Source organism: Dipodomys ordii, unplaced genomic scaffold (genome assembly GCF_000151885.1).
Source record: "Dipodomys ordii isolate 6190 unplaced genomic scaffold, Dord_2.0 Scaffold18, whole genome shotgun sequence".
Lineage (NCBI taxonomy): Eukaryota > Metazoa > Chordata > Mammalia > Rodentia > Heteromyidae > Dipodomys > Dipodomys ordii.
In genome coordinates, this window is record NW_012267234.1 from 16,522,885 (window position 1) to 16,536,706 (window position 13,822).

The following is a 13,822-nucleotide window of genomic DNA, read 5'->3' on the forward strand; positions in this document are numbered from 1 at the left end:
TTGCCAGTCCTGGGGCTTGAACTCAGGGACTGGGCGCTGTCCCTGAGCTTCTTTTGCTCAAGGCTAGCACTCTACCACTTCAGCCACAGCACCACTTCTGGCTTTTTCTGTTTATGTGATACTGAGGAATCAAACCCAGGGCTTCATGCGTGCTAGGCAAGCACTCTACCACTAAGCTACATTCCCAGCCTGACTTTCTGTTCTTTCCAATCTAAAATGTCATAAGAATACGAACAAAATACATAATGAATACAAACTTTTAGAATTCCATGTCAGTGGTTGAAAGTTTCACCCTATAATTGTCCCCCAGAACCTGAGGTAGATTGGTTCCAGGATCCCCTATGGATACTCAAGTCTGAGGATGCGCAAGTCCTTTATATAAAATTGCAAAGTCTTTTGCATATAATGGATGTCTATCATTTTGTAGGCATATTTTGTTGGGTTTTTTTTTCAGCGCTAGTATTGAAACCTAGGGCCTCTCATGTGACAGGCAAGCAATCTACCACTGAGTAACACCCCAGCCCATTCCATAGACTTTAAATCACCTCGAGATTACTTAAAATAGCCAGAATAATGAAAGTGCTATGTGAAGAGCTGCTGCATTGTGTTGGTTAGAGAATAATGAAGAGAATAAAGCACATGTGCAGTAGGGATGGATATTTCTAATATTTTTGATTGTTGCCTCTTTAAATGGAATTGTGGGTATCTGGAGCATGAGACTGTATTCAGAGGCCTATAGGAAGAGCCACTCTCTAGACCCTAAGCTACCTCCATGCACGAGACTCCCTGTAACACAAACGCCTTGCCTGTGACAGTGATGTTCCCGACCTCCAAGCTCAAGTTTGAGAAGGTGTTCCGTACCAACACAGTGACCAGAAAGGTACCTGCAATGCAAAAAGGTGAAAGGTGAGCGTGATAGTGCTGTTGTTAACTATTGAACCTACATTGAGTCTACTCTCCCCAGTGAGGCTTCTTCCTGTAAACCGAGGACCGCTGCTGAGTCTCTGACCCTCCCAGCATTGATTAAGCGTGGCCCAGTCTCTGGGGACATGGAGATGAAGGAACACAGTCTCTGTGCTCCAGGACCATCACAAGTAGTAGACTTGGACAGTAAGTGCCACACCCTGGCAGGAATTGGCATGGGGACATCACAGGTATGGGCTGGGGTCACTTCAACCTCAGGAGAGAGGGAAATGCTGTGGATGGAGCAGGAATAGAGCTGCAGAGCTGCGTTTCAAAGGTGAATAGGTCGATGCTCATTAATCAAATTAGAGTGGTGATTTCTGCAGAGAAAACAGTGTGGTATGATTGCATGATTGGCCCTCCGTTTCAGGCAGGGACCAGGCACACAGTCCTGTTCTCTGTGATGCATGGAAGCAGAAGAAAGGGCTCAGGCCCTCTCAACATCATGTCTTCAGTGCTGGCAATTTCTTGTTCTCCAGTCCTGTCCTCAAACTCCAGGTCACGAGTCCAAAAATGTTAAAAAGGATTGCCAGAGTAGAGGGGGAGAGAGGTTTGGAAGGTTTTTATTTGGAGAGGGCAGCTAATCCATGTGGGGGAGAGGGGTGGCAGTGGAGGACTTCCTGGAGAGGTCTTCCAAGGGGACCCTTCCTTCGAGGTTGGGGACCCTGTGACAGGCAGGAGGAGCTGCCTGTGGTGGAGGTGGGGGAGGAGGAAGGGAAGGAAAGGCTGCCATGCCTGCACTTGTGTCTGCAAGTAACCACAGTCGGCTTCCAGTGGGCCAAGAACGGGGAAGATTTTTCCAAGCGTCGGAGGTGAGCCTGAGGGAAAGGAGGCCGTATGGGAGGTCAGAGAGAATGAGAAGATTCAGCAGAGAGAATAGGGAGAGACCAGGAGAGACAGCTGTGGGACAGATGTGCCCAGTTGACTGGGAAGCTCTGCCCTGTTCTGGGCGCTGTGGCCCAGCCCACAGACCTCCCAGAAGAGGCAGCTTCACACATCTGCCAGCCAGCCAGCCCAAACCAAGCCAGCCAGCACAGAGCCCGCCCCACCAAGTGCGAATGGCCCACTCCATCCCCTCGCTCCTCCCTCCAGCTCCCGTTTTCTCTGCAGTGGCCCAGGTCTATTTGTCTTAGTGGGAGAAACCTGTAACCTGAGAATGAGAAGAAAAAAAAAAAGGCACAGGACAGTAGAGATTTTTGGCAGTCAGTAAGGTTTAAACTCCTCTTACTGAATAATTTTCCCATCGGTGGTAGAAAGCAAAATCCAGATTCCAGGGTGTGTATTGAGTATATTTTCCTGTTCACTAAGTTCTGGACACCATATTGAGAAGCCCACAGCTGCAGGCCCTGTAAAGACAGATGTCTCCTCCACACGGGGAAGGAAGGGAGGACCCAAGCAGGGGCACTAAGTAAGACCTGGGAGGACCTGAACCACACTGAAATGCTGCCTGGCACTGGGTCAGAAAGGGAAGAGGGCCAGGGTTGAAGAGGCACCACCAATCAATCCCAGATACCTTCAACAGGAAGCACTACAGGGTAAGTCCCAGGGAGCTCTCCAGTGTGCTCTTCCTTCTGGGAGAACTTTACATCGAGTCCCACCACCTCAAAGGTTAGCTCATCAGGGATGCCGTGAGCCACTGAGACATTGATCAGTAAGTCCTGGCCGAGCTGCATGTGGTCGGAAGTCCAGGAGGCCTGCAGCCCCGATAATAACTCCACAAAGTGGACCGTGACGTTTCCAGAAGATGCGGAGGTGGTGCCATTGCTGATGGCCTGGATCTCTAGGAGGTGCGTCCCTGGACCCATGAGCTCCTGCGTTTCTCTGGTCAGCGTGAGATTGTGGGGCATCGAGCCCTTTTGGGTGGCAAACTCAGCCAGAGTTATGTTATCCCAGAGCACAGTGTAAGTCACCCCTGTCCCTACATGGGGTAAAAATAAAATTGTAAAAAGGCTGTCAACAATTATACAGGTGATGACACTGTGATAATTCAGACTCAAGCTCTACTTTCAGATTCTGGTTATAAACATGTACACAGATTTAAGGAAATAGGGAAGGGCCAGGCTCGAGTGGCTCACACTTGCAATCTTAGCTTCCCAGGAGGCTGAGATCTGAGGATCCTAGTTCAAAGCCAGCCTACACAGACATATCTAAGAGACCCTTAGCTCCAATTAACTAGCAAAATTCCAGAAGTGGAGGTATGGCTTAAGTGGTAGAGCACCAGCCTTGAGTAGAAAAGCTAAGTGAGAATGTGAGTCACTGAGTGCAAGTCTCAATATCAGCACACAAAAAAATAAGAAAAGAAAAAAAAATTTTAAAGGCACATGGAAGCAATCTGGCTCTCCCCAGATGTTCACAGAGATTATGTTGAGTCTTGGATTAGTGGTTTTTTTTTTCCTTTTGGGATCCTCTCTGCTTATTTTCATATTCTAATTCATACTGTGCATGTGAACCTAATAGTTTGTAACGAAAACATTGGAACATTTTGTTGACTGGGATATCCTCAGAAAAGACAGCATCTCTGAGGAGGGCTGATTTCCACCATGAGAATGAGCCTCAGACTTATTTTCAGCAGTTCCATCTGTACTGGTGACGGCCTAGAACCTGATAACATGAGAACTCAGCCTGTTCTCCAGAAGTGGGGGTTCCCAGTCTGCAAAAGGTCGTCCTAACTGGATGTTCACTATTTTGGTTGCCTCAGAAAATCAGATATTTTCAATAACACATAAATATTCTTTTCAATACAAACCAAGCTAGTGTATTTCTTGTTTCCATGGTGATGATAAAGAGATGGAGGAGGCGGATGGAAATGTAAGCAGGAGCCCTAACTTTCACACCCTTGGCAAAGAGTTGGAACTTAATGATATTTGTGAACAGAATAAATGAATAAGGCTTAAGTTTCCCCAATTGCACTTAGCAGCCATGTGCAGTCAACAAGCACAAGGAGTCAACAAGAAAGAAAAGGAGTCTCGAGAGTGCTGTGCCATTAAGTGACTGCTAGAGTGAGGTTCTAGACCAAGTCATCATTTCCATGGCACTGAGCTGAGCCAGTTATATCAGCAGGTCTTGGTCCAGATCCCAAACTAGACCTGCTCCTCTTGGAAAGATGCTGTCCTGGATGAGGAGGGGTCTCAGCCAAGATCTCTATTGAGAGAAATTGTTTTGTTTAAAAATAATATCTGAAACTGTGTACTGATCAATTAGGATAAATGCCCTGAGGAATCTGCATGGACACTGGCCAATCAGAATGAATTATATAACAAATCAGATAAGATACCATGACCGATCAGAGTGTGTGCCATGACCAATAAGAATGGACACACTGGCCAATCAGAATGGATATGATGCCTAGTCAACATGGCCTCTGTGACCAATTAGAAAGAGACACTGTGACCCATCAGAATGGACCCTGGCCATAGCAGCTGGTGTGGCTGTCCCAGAGTGTATGGCTGGATATTATCCCTGACTGGGGGCGACGTGATTATGCCAAGCCATACTCAGATGGACTCAGGTCCAGCTGCTAGGCCTGAGAGGGCTACTCCCCCAACGGCAAGATGATTAGAAGTTCAGTTCCTGTGTCAGGACTATGGACATTCAAAAAAGACCCTCCGGAGGGCTGGGAGTTCTCACTGGCTTATGAGACTGTGCCTTTGGCGAGTTTCTCAACCTTCTGTGCCTCCATTTTTCCATCAATAACATGGACGTAATGCTAACATATCCAGTATGTTCTAGTGTAGCCACAACACTTCAAACAGTGAATATTACTCCTAAGTGCTAAATAAATGGATAGATGACAGCCGAAATGCCAACTCAGTAAGGGCTGGCTGTTACACTTCATTAAGTCCTGGGAGTTAGCCAAATGGACTTGCAAGAAATCAGATTCTGCCATTTGAATTCTGCATGCTCACCTCCATCAAGCTCCACCTGAAGCCACAGGGGATCCCCAAAGACAGCCTGGCAGACGGGGCTGGCTCTAGAGTGGAACAGGCCAGCACACCCGGTGACGCTCAGCCTTCCCATGTTGTCTCGGACAGTCACTTGCTTCTGAGCTGTTACGTGCCACTCGCTTGTTGTGCACTCAACAAACACAGTGAATTCTCCTGGAGATGTGTACTGGTGGGTCACACGACTGGACACACTGCCAGCCACAGTCAGAAATGTTATTGTCATCGGGGACAAACAAACATTACATACACACTCACATATACATACCCACAAAGATGAAAACAGGGGTTCACACAAGTCAACTCTTACCCCTCTCTGGACTCCTTTCTGTATTAAAGCCCCCATACTCACAGGAAGCTCTGAGGAGGTCTGGCATGTTCCTTCTTGACGTTGGTGCTGGTTAATTGAGTGTGAGCATTGGGGAAAAGTGAACTGAGCTTCATGGAGTTGTTTGTTTTGTGTTATGTTGTTTTAGTTGTTGTTTACAGTACTGGAAATCAAACCTAGGGCCTTGTGCAGGCCAGGTAAGGGTTCTGTTACTGAGCTACATCCTCAGCCTATACTTTTTAGTACAAAGGTTGCATACTTCAATTAAATGTTGAAATACACACACATATTGCTGCTATATTCGCCTTTACTGGGTTATACATTTTCTTTGAAAAAACAGGAGAAAAGAAAGTTTGTATTTCTGGTCTTAGTGGATAGCATCCAAATATAAAGAACACCAGAGTCTGTTCTTTTCTCTTATGTCATCTACCAGTGGCCATCCAAGTTGGTGGAGGCAGCCATCTGACAGGTCAGGCAGAGCAGAAAGGGCGGGAACTGGAAACCTGATGTGTGCTGGACCTGCGTAAGTCAGGATCTCCTCTAAGCTCTCTGGGCCTTGGCCCCCTAGAACGCAAAATGAAGGCAGACCCAACCATGGCTGGGCTATAATAGGATTTAGAGGGTCCAATGGCTAAGAAATAGTCTGCTATGTCCTAAAGCCAAACGTCACAGGGTCTGTATCGTAGGATGGCATTGTAGGCCACTTAACCTATTGAAAGGAAAGGATTATATACTTTCCTGTAACATTCATAAGATAGTAAGAGTTGCCTGCCCCTTTTTAGAATCTAGTCTGCCAGCTATTTCTTTCCTTATAGTTTCGTATACGCTTTAAATTGTCCAGTGAGCCTGAGTGACACTATCAGTGATATCAGCAACATAAATCACGCAGTTCCCAGGCCTAAAGATTCTTCTTTTCCCCCTCTGTAGTGGATGCTGTGGAGCCTCACCCAGACTCTACCCTTCACACCTGAACACATTGAACACACGTCGTCCAGGACCCACAGGGGACCCCATGTCCTGACACTGCCTCAGGAGAGAGTGCTGTCTCACCCAAGGTAATATCCTTTGCCCAGGGGCTGCCGGATGCCGGGGTGTAAATGTTTCCTATCTGGTCCCAATTGAAGGCAATCTGGGAGCCATCCCAGCTCAGGGCGTCTCTGGGATCACCCGGGCTCTGTGGCTTCTGGACTCAGTCTGACTTCCCCTCTACCTCATCTTAGCACCTTGCTTCCTGCACTCCAAATGGGTCTGTTTCCTGGTACTCAACCTACACCCTCTCCTCAGAACCATCTCCTCAGACTGGCTGACATCCAAGACCCTTCCTGCCCAGAGCCTGTGAAGCTCTCCAACATCTCTCACATCCCCACAGTCCCTGCAGCCCAGGAGGAAGGAACTGGTTGCAGTTAGGAAGTGTATGAGCTTCTTCAGGCCGGCTGGTTCCCTAGAGTCACTCTCCTGCCTCAATCCAATAGCAACCCCAAAGTGCTTCCGTTCTAGAGTCCTCTCTGACCATTGCCTGTGTACACCTGAGTCACTCTAAGACTTGTGCCCCCTTGGGTTTCCTAACAAGCCCCACCCTCCAGGACAGCTGTGGACAGACACCCCTGGAATGACAGAGCAATGTCAGCTCCCATATCTGCCAGTAGATGGCGCTCAGTGACCCAGGGCCCAACACATTTTTTTTTCTCATGCAAACTGTTCCATATAGTTCATATAGTACAGACAGCAGAAAGGTGTCCAGGACAGAGAAACAAGAGAGCAAGCAGACACGAGGCATGGAAAATCCAAAGTGAGAAGGTCAATTCCAAAGCAGAATTCTCTGCCTTTTCTATCCGGCTGCTTCGACTTGGGGCTGGGTTCCCCTCCTCAGCCCTTGTATGTAACTGTGATGGACACAAGGATGCAGCTTTTAACTCTACCTCTTGAGACTAGTGAGGCATTCGACAGAAGTAGGAGACTGTAAACACGGGAGAGAAAAGCTCAGCGATATTTTGTGGCTTCTGTGTACTTAAAATCCGTGCTGAGGCGCTCCTGTGACACATCCCTCTTATTCCAACAAGATGACAGGAGCAGCTTTGTGGGTAGCTGCGAGGTCTAGCACATCTCTAAAATAGGTGGAAGTATGTTACTTGGATGGGGCAATGAATAAGGAGTGCACCAGTATCCACTGGTGATGCAGGGCACAGGTAAAGGCAGCAGGTGTGCACATTGGGACTTGAGGGTGCTGTACTCTGTACTCCAGGGGGCAGTTACCTATCCACCTGGACAAAAACCTGATTCATAACAGTTCACTGTCCCTGCTAGGAACCTTTCTCTCCCCCAGCCCCTGAAACAAACTGAGGCCAGCCTATGGGGTGTGTATATCCCCAGCCACTAGACAGGCAAGGGTGCAAGGCCTTCTTTGGCCATCCAGCACCTGCATGGTCAGCCCAAACACGAGGAGCCACCCAGCCCTCCCAAGAACCATGCGAAATAGCTGCTGTTCTGAGTCACTAGGTATTGCCGGGCAGCTTGTGATGGGGCCAAACTGACTCAAGGCTCACGGATTCCTCTTACCTGGGAGGATAGTAGGGATCCAAAGTGTGTCCATCTCCCATGCTAAGCATACAGGACAGGTTTCCAATGTAGGGTGAGAGGAGCCACGTTAGAGAGAGGGTGACATTGTCAAAGATGAAACTCTCCGTGGGCAGCACCAGCCGCAGACCTGCAAGCCAACGTGAGATGGCTATGTCGATGTGGAGCAGAGCTTCACGTTGCCCTCAAAACCTACGCTCAGAACTCCACCTCACCAGTTTTATTTGGGGGGGGGGCGCTCAGTCATGGGTCTTGGACCTGGGCGCTGTCCCTCAGCTCTTCAGCTCAAGACTAGTGCGCTGCCACTTGAGCCACAGTGCCACTTCCTGTTTTCTGGTCATTCAATGGAGATAAGAGTCTCACAGACCTTCCTGCCTGGGCTGGCTTCGAGCCGCAATCCTCAGATCTCAGCCTCCTGAGAAGCTAGGATGACAGGCGCGAGCCTGTGAAAGCGAGGCTTTCACATGAGGTTTGATTTGAAGGATCTTAGGGTTGATTTTTTGTTTGGTTTGACACTTAGCTTTTGAGTTAACTTCTGCAATAGAAACTACAAATGCTTTACTCCAAGAGGCTGGGCCACACGGGAGAGGCAAGGATGCGCAGAAAGCAGTTTGGAGGGAGGAGGTCCCTGGGCACAGAGCAGACTGGCCCCACCCCCACCCCCCACCCCAGGTGAAGCCAGACAAACAGTAGAAATAAGATGATTTCAAAGTCCATGCAAGTTGGAGACTCACCTTCTTGGCACTGGTACTGGACCCACAGGTAGCTGCCCTGAGTGGGGCACAGGTCTCCAAAGTAGGCCCCATCTGCTGCCACCTGGCATACCTGCAGCCCTTGGCACTGGCCTGGGAGGCCGGTAGAAGCAAGAACAACACAAGGACAGGTCCTTAGTAGAGTTTCACTCAAGTTCCTCCTCATTCATTCCTTTACCCACCATCCGCCCAACAACTGCCTCATAGCATCTACTGAAGACTGGGCCCCAGGCTAAGTACTGAGAGAACAGGAAAGTAGGGTTCCTGCCCCTTAGAAGCTTCCCATTTGGGAAGCTGTCAGGCTTTAGCACGTGCCAGCTCCCCTGGAGGGCTGCACACCGGCCCTGTAGAGTTCCAGGGCCTGTTCAACAGGGATTCTCACTCAGCAGACTCAGGCCTGGGTGAGGTCCAGGATCCTGCTGTCAGAACAAGCTCCTGCATACTGTTCCTGCTTCTGCATGCACCTGCATGCTGCTGCTGCATACTGCTGCTGTTCCTGCATGCTGGTGCTGCATGCTGGTGCTGTTCCTGCATGCTGCTAGTCCAAGACTATTCTGCGAACCATGGGTTGGCTAGCATCAAGTCAAATGGCCTAAGTAGGAATCGACACCCCCAAGAAACAGCAAGAGGGCTGGGGAGGTGGCTCAGTGGTAGAGTGCTTGCCTTGCATGTACTGGGTTCAATTCCTCAGCACCACATAAACAGAAAAAAAACAGAAGTGGTGCTGTGGTTCAAGTGGTAGAACACTAGCCTTGAGCTGAAGAGCTCAGGGACAGCATCCAGGCCCAGAGTTCAGGCTCCACAACCAACAGAAGAAGGAAAGAAAGAAAAAGAAAGAAGAAAGAAAGGAGGGAGGGAAGAAAGGGAGGAGGGGAGGGAGAGGGGGAGGGAGAGAGGGGGGAGGGAAGAAGGAAAAGAAACAGCAAGAGTGGGCAACATTAGGAATCCTGTGTTCATCCAGGGTTCAAGGTGGTGATGAAAGGAAGGAGCATAGGGAATCCACGCCAGGAGCTCCACAGTCACCCAGTTCCCCTCCTTCCTGCTCATGTGGTAGATGCCTGCGAAGGGGTCTAGAAGGAGGGGCCGAGCAGACACTGTGGCATGAGAGTATCCTCTTGGAAACTCAGGTTTGCTCCAGGCTTTGAAATATTTAAATACCCCACCATCACAGCCCCAAAAGCTCTCCTGGGCCTGAATTCCTGCCTGCTTTCACTGTGTCCTGTTATTAACTACATGCCCACGACTTCCAAGTCTACGTCTCCCATTGCTTCATTTAATTCAAATTCCTGAATTCTATGTTCAGTTGTCTACTCTTCACGTCCATCTAAATGATCCCAAATAATCTTCCATCTGGAAACCAGATGAGTAGCAACCTTCACCACATCTGAAGAGGCCCCGTGGCTCGTGGGTTGACATATTCATGAGTGTGGTATCTCATCCTACCACAGTTGCAGGAACCAGGGTGACGTGCCAGCCTGCTGGGCTGCCCAGCACTTGTATGACTTGGAAAACAATCTCCTCACATTAAATCCCCTCTGTTAAAAGGCCTAGCATTCTGTCTCTTTTAAGTTTTTTAAAGGTGGAACTTCTGTTGCCCGGGCTGTGCCTGATCTCCTTGCTATTTAAGTAGTTCTCATGCCAACCCTTCCCAAGGCATGTGTCACTGTATGCAGCTCAAAACATTTGTAAGAATTGATTCTCTGATGCCGGGCGCTGGTGGCTCACGCCTGTAATCCTAGCTACTCAGGAGGCTGAGATCTGAGGATCGCGGTTCAAAGCCAGCCCGGGCAGGAGAGACCGTGAGACTCCTATCTCCAATAAACCACCAGAAAACCGGAAGTGGCGCTGTAGCTCAAGTGGTAGAGCGCTCGCCTTGAGCTGAAGAGCTGAGGGACAGCGCCCAGGCCCAGAGTTCAAGCCCCGACCGACCAAAAAAAAAGAATTGATTCTCTGGTTTTGTCTTTGCTTTGGTGGTATTGGGGTTTGAACTCCAGGCCTTATACTTACTAGGTAGACCCTCTACCACTTAAGTTATGTCCCCATCCTTTATTTTTCAGATAGAGTCTCTTCTCATATTTTTGCCTGAGCTGGCCTGGACCGTGATTCTCCTATTTATTCCTCCATCATAGCTTATTGGTTGAGATGGGCTCTCACTAACTTCTTTACCTACACTGGCCTCAAATCATTCTTCTGAGTAGCTGTTTGTGTGTGTTTGTGTGTGTGTTGCTAGGATTGAACCTAGGGCTACATGCTAGGCTTTGCATCTACCACTGAGCTACATGCACAGCCCTCAGCATGATTGCTAATGCTGCCCAGCAGGATACCCCCTCAGCCTGAGTTGGGTATTCCTACTGTGAACATCCATAACACTATCCATCTATTTCCCAAAAAGTGGGAGCTTTTATCCATGTCATGTTCATAGCTCACTGCTGTGCCAGCCAACATAGAAACCAGCCTGGCACAACGTGGTACAGATACGTTTTGTACAAGTAAATACAGGGTACCTTTTGCTTTCCTTTACTACTGTTAGGTGGCTGCCTGTACAGACATACCTCCTCTGTGGACTTTGGGCCCTTTGAAAGACAGACTGATTCAGCCTACGTCCAGAGACCAGGTCAGTACATGGCATCATGTCCATACTCAATAAATGTTTATTGGCCTGTTTCATGAATGCATGATCAGGGTACTTAGGAATGAACGGATCCCTAGGTCCTCCCAGGGCTTCTCTGCTGACTTTTCCCAGCAGAGTGCAGGCATCGTCTCCAACGTGCTCCTTAGGTATGGCTGCTCGTTTCCAAATCTTAACAGGTGATCCTTTTTGAAAACAGCCTGCCTAGCTGTATTGTGCCACAGTGAGGGAAGCTCCTCCATCAGACCAGCCACCTGAGGCCTTCCTCCGTGCACCCCCCCCCCCCCCCCAAGGAGAGCTGCTGAGAACCAACGAGCTGATAGAGCAGTTTGTTTCCCCATTCCTGCCCTGAGGGGGGCGAGGACAACATGGTGGACAGGTGGAGGTGAGAGGAGCAAGGGGCAGTTCCAAGGAAGATGAGCCATGACACTCTGAGTGGGAGAAAGCTCAGGGAGGATCTTGCTTCAATCCCTGAATCTTCAGGGGATCTTTGGGTAGCAGCAAAGCCTAGAAGGGAAATTCTGAGGGTCATTTGTGGGAGCCCAGGCCCAAGGCTCCCAGCCTGGGCACAACTGCTGCGTCCTTCTGAGGTGAGCAGCCGCTGACAGCCTGCCTTGCTGGGTCTCTGTGGACGGGACAAGCACGCACCGAGCATGCAGCAGAGGGCTCCCCTGTGTCCTGGCTGATGAAGTCTCAGGACTTCGCACATCCCCAAAGGGTTCAGAGAGCCCCAATAATCCCTGAAACTTGTCACACTGCTCAGAGGAGAATTCATCTAGTTTAGAAAATCAAAGCCCTAGAGGAACCTTCCCACTTGGATAACAGTGCTAGATACAATGTCAGCCCCAGCATTCCGCACAATGGCAAAGACTGAGAAACCACCCATCCACCTCTCAACAGGCAACGGACAATGCATGGCACAGTTTCACAAAAGATAGATTGAATTAAATAGAACAGTAGGCATTAAGACAAACCATACGCCTTAAAAATCAATGTTAAGGAAGACACATCACAGAATGACACATGCAAGATGGTACCATTTCTGGAAACAATACTATACGATGTTTTGAAGGCAGAATAGAGAGCCATGTGAGCCATTAATCGGCGCTGAATCTGTGGCAGAAACAGGACCGGGAGGGCTCTACAGTAGGAACCTTTCAATGCTGTGTTCCTGTTTGTTTTTTCCTGAGAGTCTGAAACCAGTGTCACATAGTGTGAAGATCTAACAAAGGTAGAAGTGGCTCTCAAGGAGTTTGTGGCAATTTATTTCTAATCTTATCAATGTGTTTGAAGAGTTTCCATTTTTTTAATAGGCCAAGTTGTTCCCTGCCCTCGGGAAGGGGAGGGGTGGAGACCTCCCTGCCCGACAGTCTGGGTTTGATGTATGTCGTGGATCAGCTTCTGATTTCCAGCTCAGCGCTTTTGATGGAGACTGGCTAGTCTTCCCACCCTTGGGGGAAGCTACAGTCATAGCTGGAGAGGAATAGAGCCTTCTAGACCCTTTTCTGGATCCAGAAGTCCAGCAATTACACTCTGCTCCAGAAGGAGCGGGGAGCTCTGGGACTTACCTGCCACTTCCTCCTTGACATTGGCCCAGCTGCATTCCTCCTCCAGGTCTGAGGGACCCCAGGTGCCCTGGGTGCAGTAATAGGGGGTCTGCCGCCCATAGAAGGCATCCTGCATCCGGATGACCTCTCCTGAGCCACAGTGCATGGTGGCATTGAAGCCCTCACAGGCCAGGCTCTGGCCAACCCCTGTGGCAAAAGGAAGGAGACCTTTTAGGGGGTTCACAGCACTGATGGATGGAAAAGTGCAGAGGTCGCAGGGGTCAGGACTGGGAGGTGCAAGGACGAGGGGGAGGGGGTGGGCATCTGGAGACAAGAAGCCAGGATCAGGGAGATATGGTACATCACATGGGCAGAAATTGGGAGGGAGGTTGCCAGAAAGCAGAGATGGGAAGAATGTTCCAGAAAAGCAGAGGGGAAATTAAAAATATGTAAATGGGCAGTGACTTAAATGGAGAGAGGAGACAGAAATCCAGAAGGGCAAAGCTATGGAAATGATATGATCCACAAAGAGATTTTTTTTTACGGGGTATAGAGACAGAGAGATCCAGAGAGCTAAGGAGAACGGAAAAGAAAGGCCAAAGGAAACCTGAGACAGAGAAGGAGGGACAGAAAGTGAAGGGCAGACATCTGGAAGCCCCAGGTAGAGGTAGAGATGAAGCTGGAGTTACAGACAAGCAGGCGGGAAGGGGGCAGGGGAGAGATCCCCCAACAGGCCAGCTCACCAAACTCGCAGACAAAGGCAAAGGCCTCGGTGCAGTCCTCTGACACTGCCCAGTCAGAGGAGGGGCCTCTCCTGATGTAGCCACAGCTGTGGGGCGCAGGTGCCGCCTGGCTGCCTTGCCAGTTGCTGTAGCTCACATTTGAGGTGTCCAACCATGTCCCGGGCCCTGGGATGGGAATAGAACCACCAGGCTTCCTCTCTTAGCCACTTCAACATGGTGGGCTTGCTCCAACTCAACTTCTATGAAGATGGATCTTCCCTTCGCCAGTAGGAGTCCACGCTTCCCATTTTCACATGTTCAGATATAAGCATTGGGACTCCACATTGAAGGGCAAGCATCAGGCGG

The 13,822-nt window shown here is 49.4% G+C and overlaps 1 protein-coding gene across 1 annotated transcript in view; it reads right to left on the bottom strand.

The window, feature by feature from the left end:
• Pkd1l2 (polycystic kidney disease 1-like 2) overlaps window positions 1-13,822 on the bottom strand; it is a 69,748-nt gene that overhangs the window by 52,728 nt on the left and 3,198 nt on the right. Inside the window, exons 2-8 of the mRNA XM_013012700.1 lie at window positions 13,478-13,642; window positions 12,756-12,941; window positions 8,541-8,651; window positions 7,789-7,936; window positions 4,869-5,098; window positions 2,477-2,881; window positions 769-884 (exon numbers count right to left, since the gene is read on the bottom strand). Coding sequence (XP_012868154.1) covers window positions 769-884; window positions 2,477-2,881; window positions 4,869-5,098; window positions 7,789-7,936; window positions 8,541-8,651; window positions 12,756-12,941; window positions 13,478-13,642 — 1,361 coding nt within the window. The remainder of the gene's footprint in view (window positions 1-768; window positions 885-2,476; window positions 2,882-4,868; window positions 5,099-7,788; window positions 7,937-8,540; window positions 8,652-12,755; window positions 12,942-13,477; window positions 13,643-13,822) is intronic.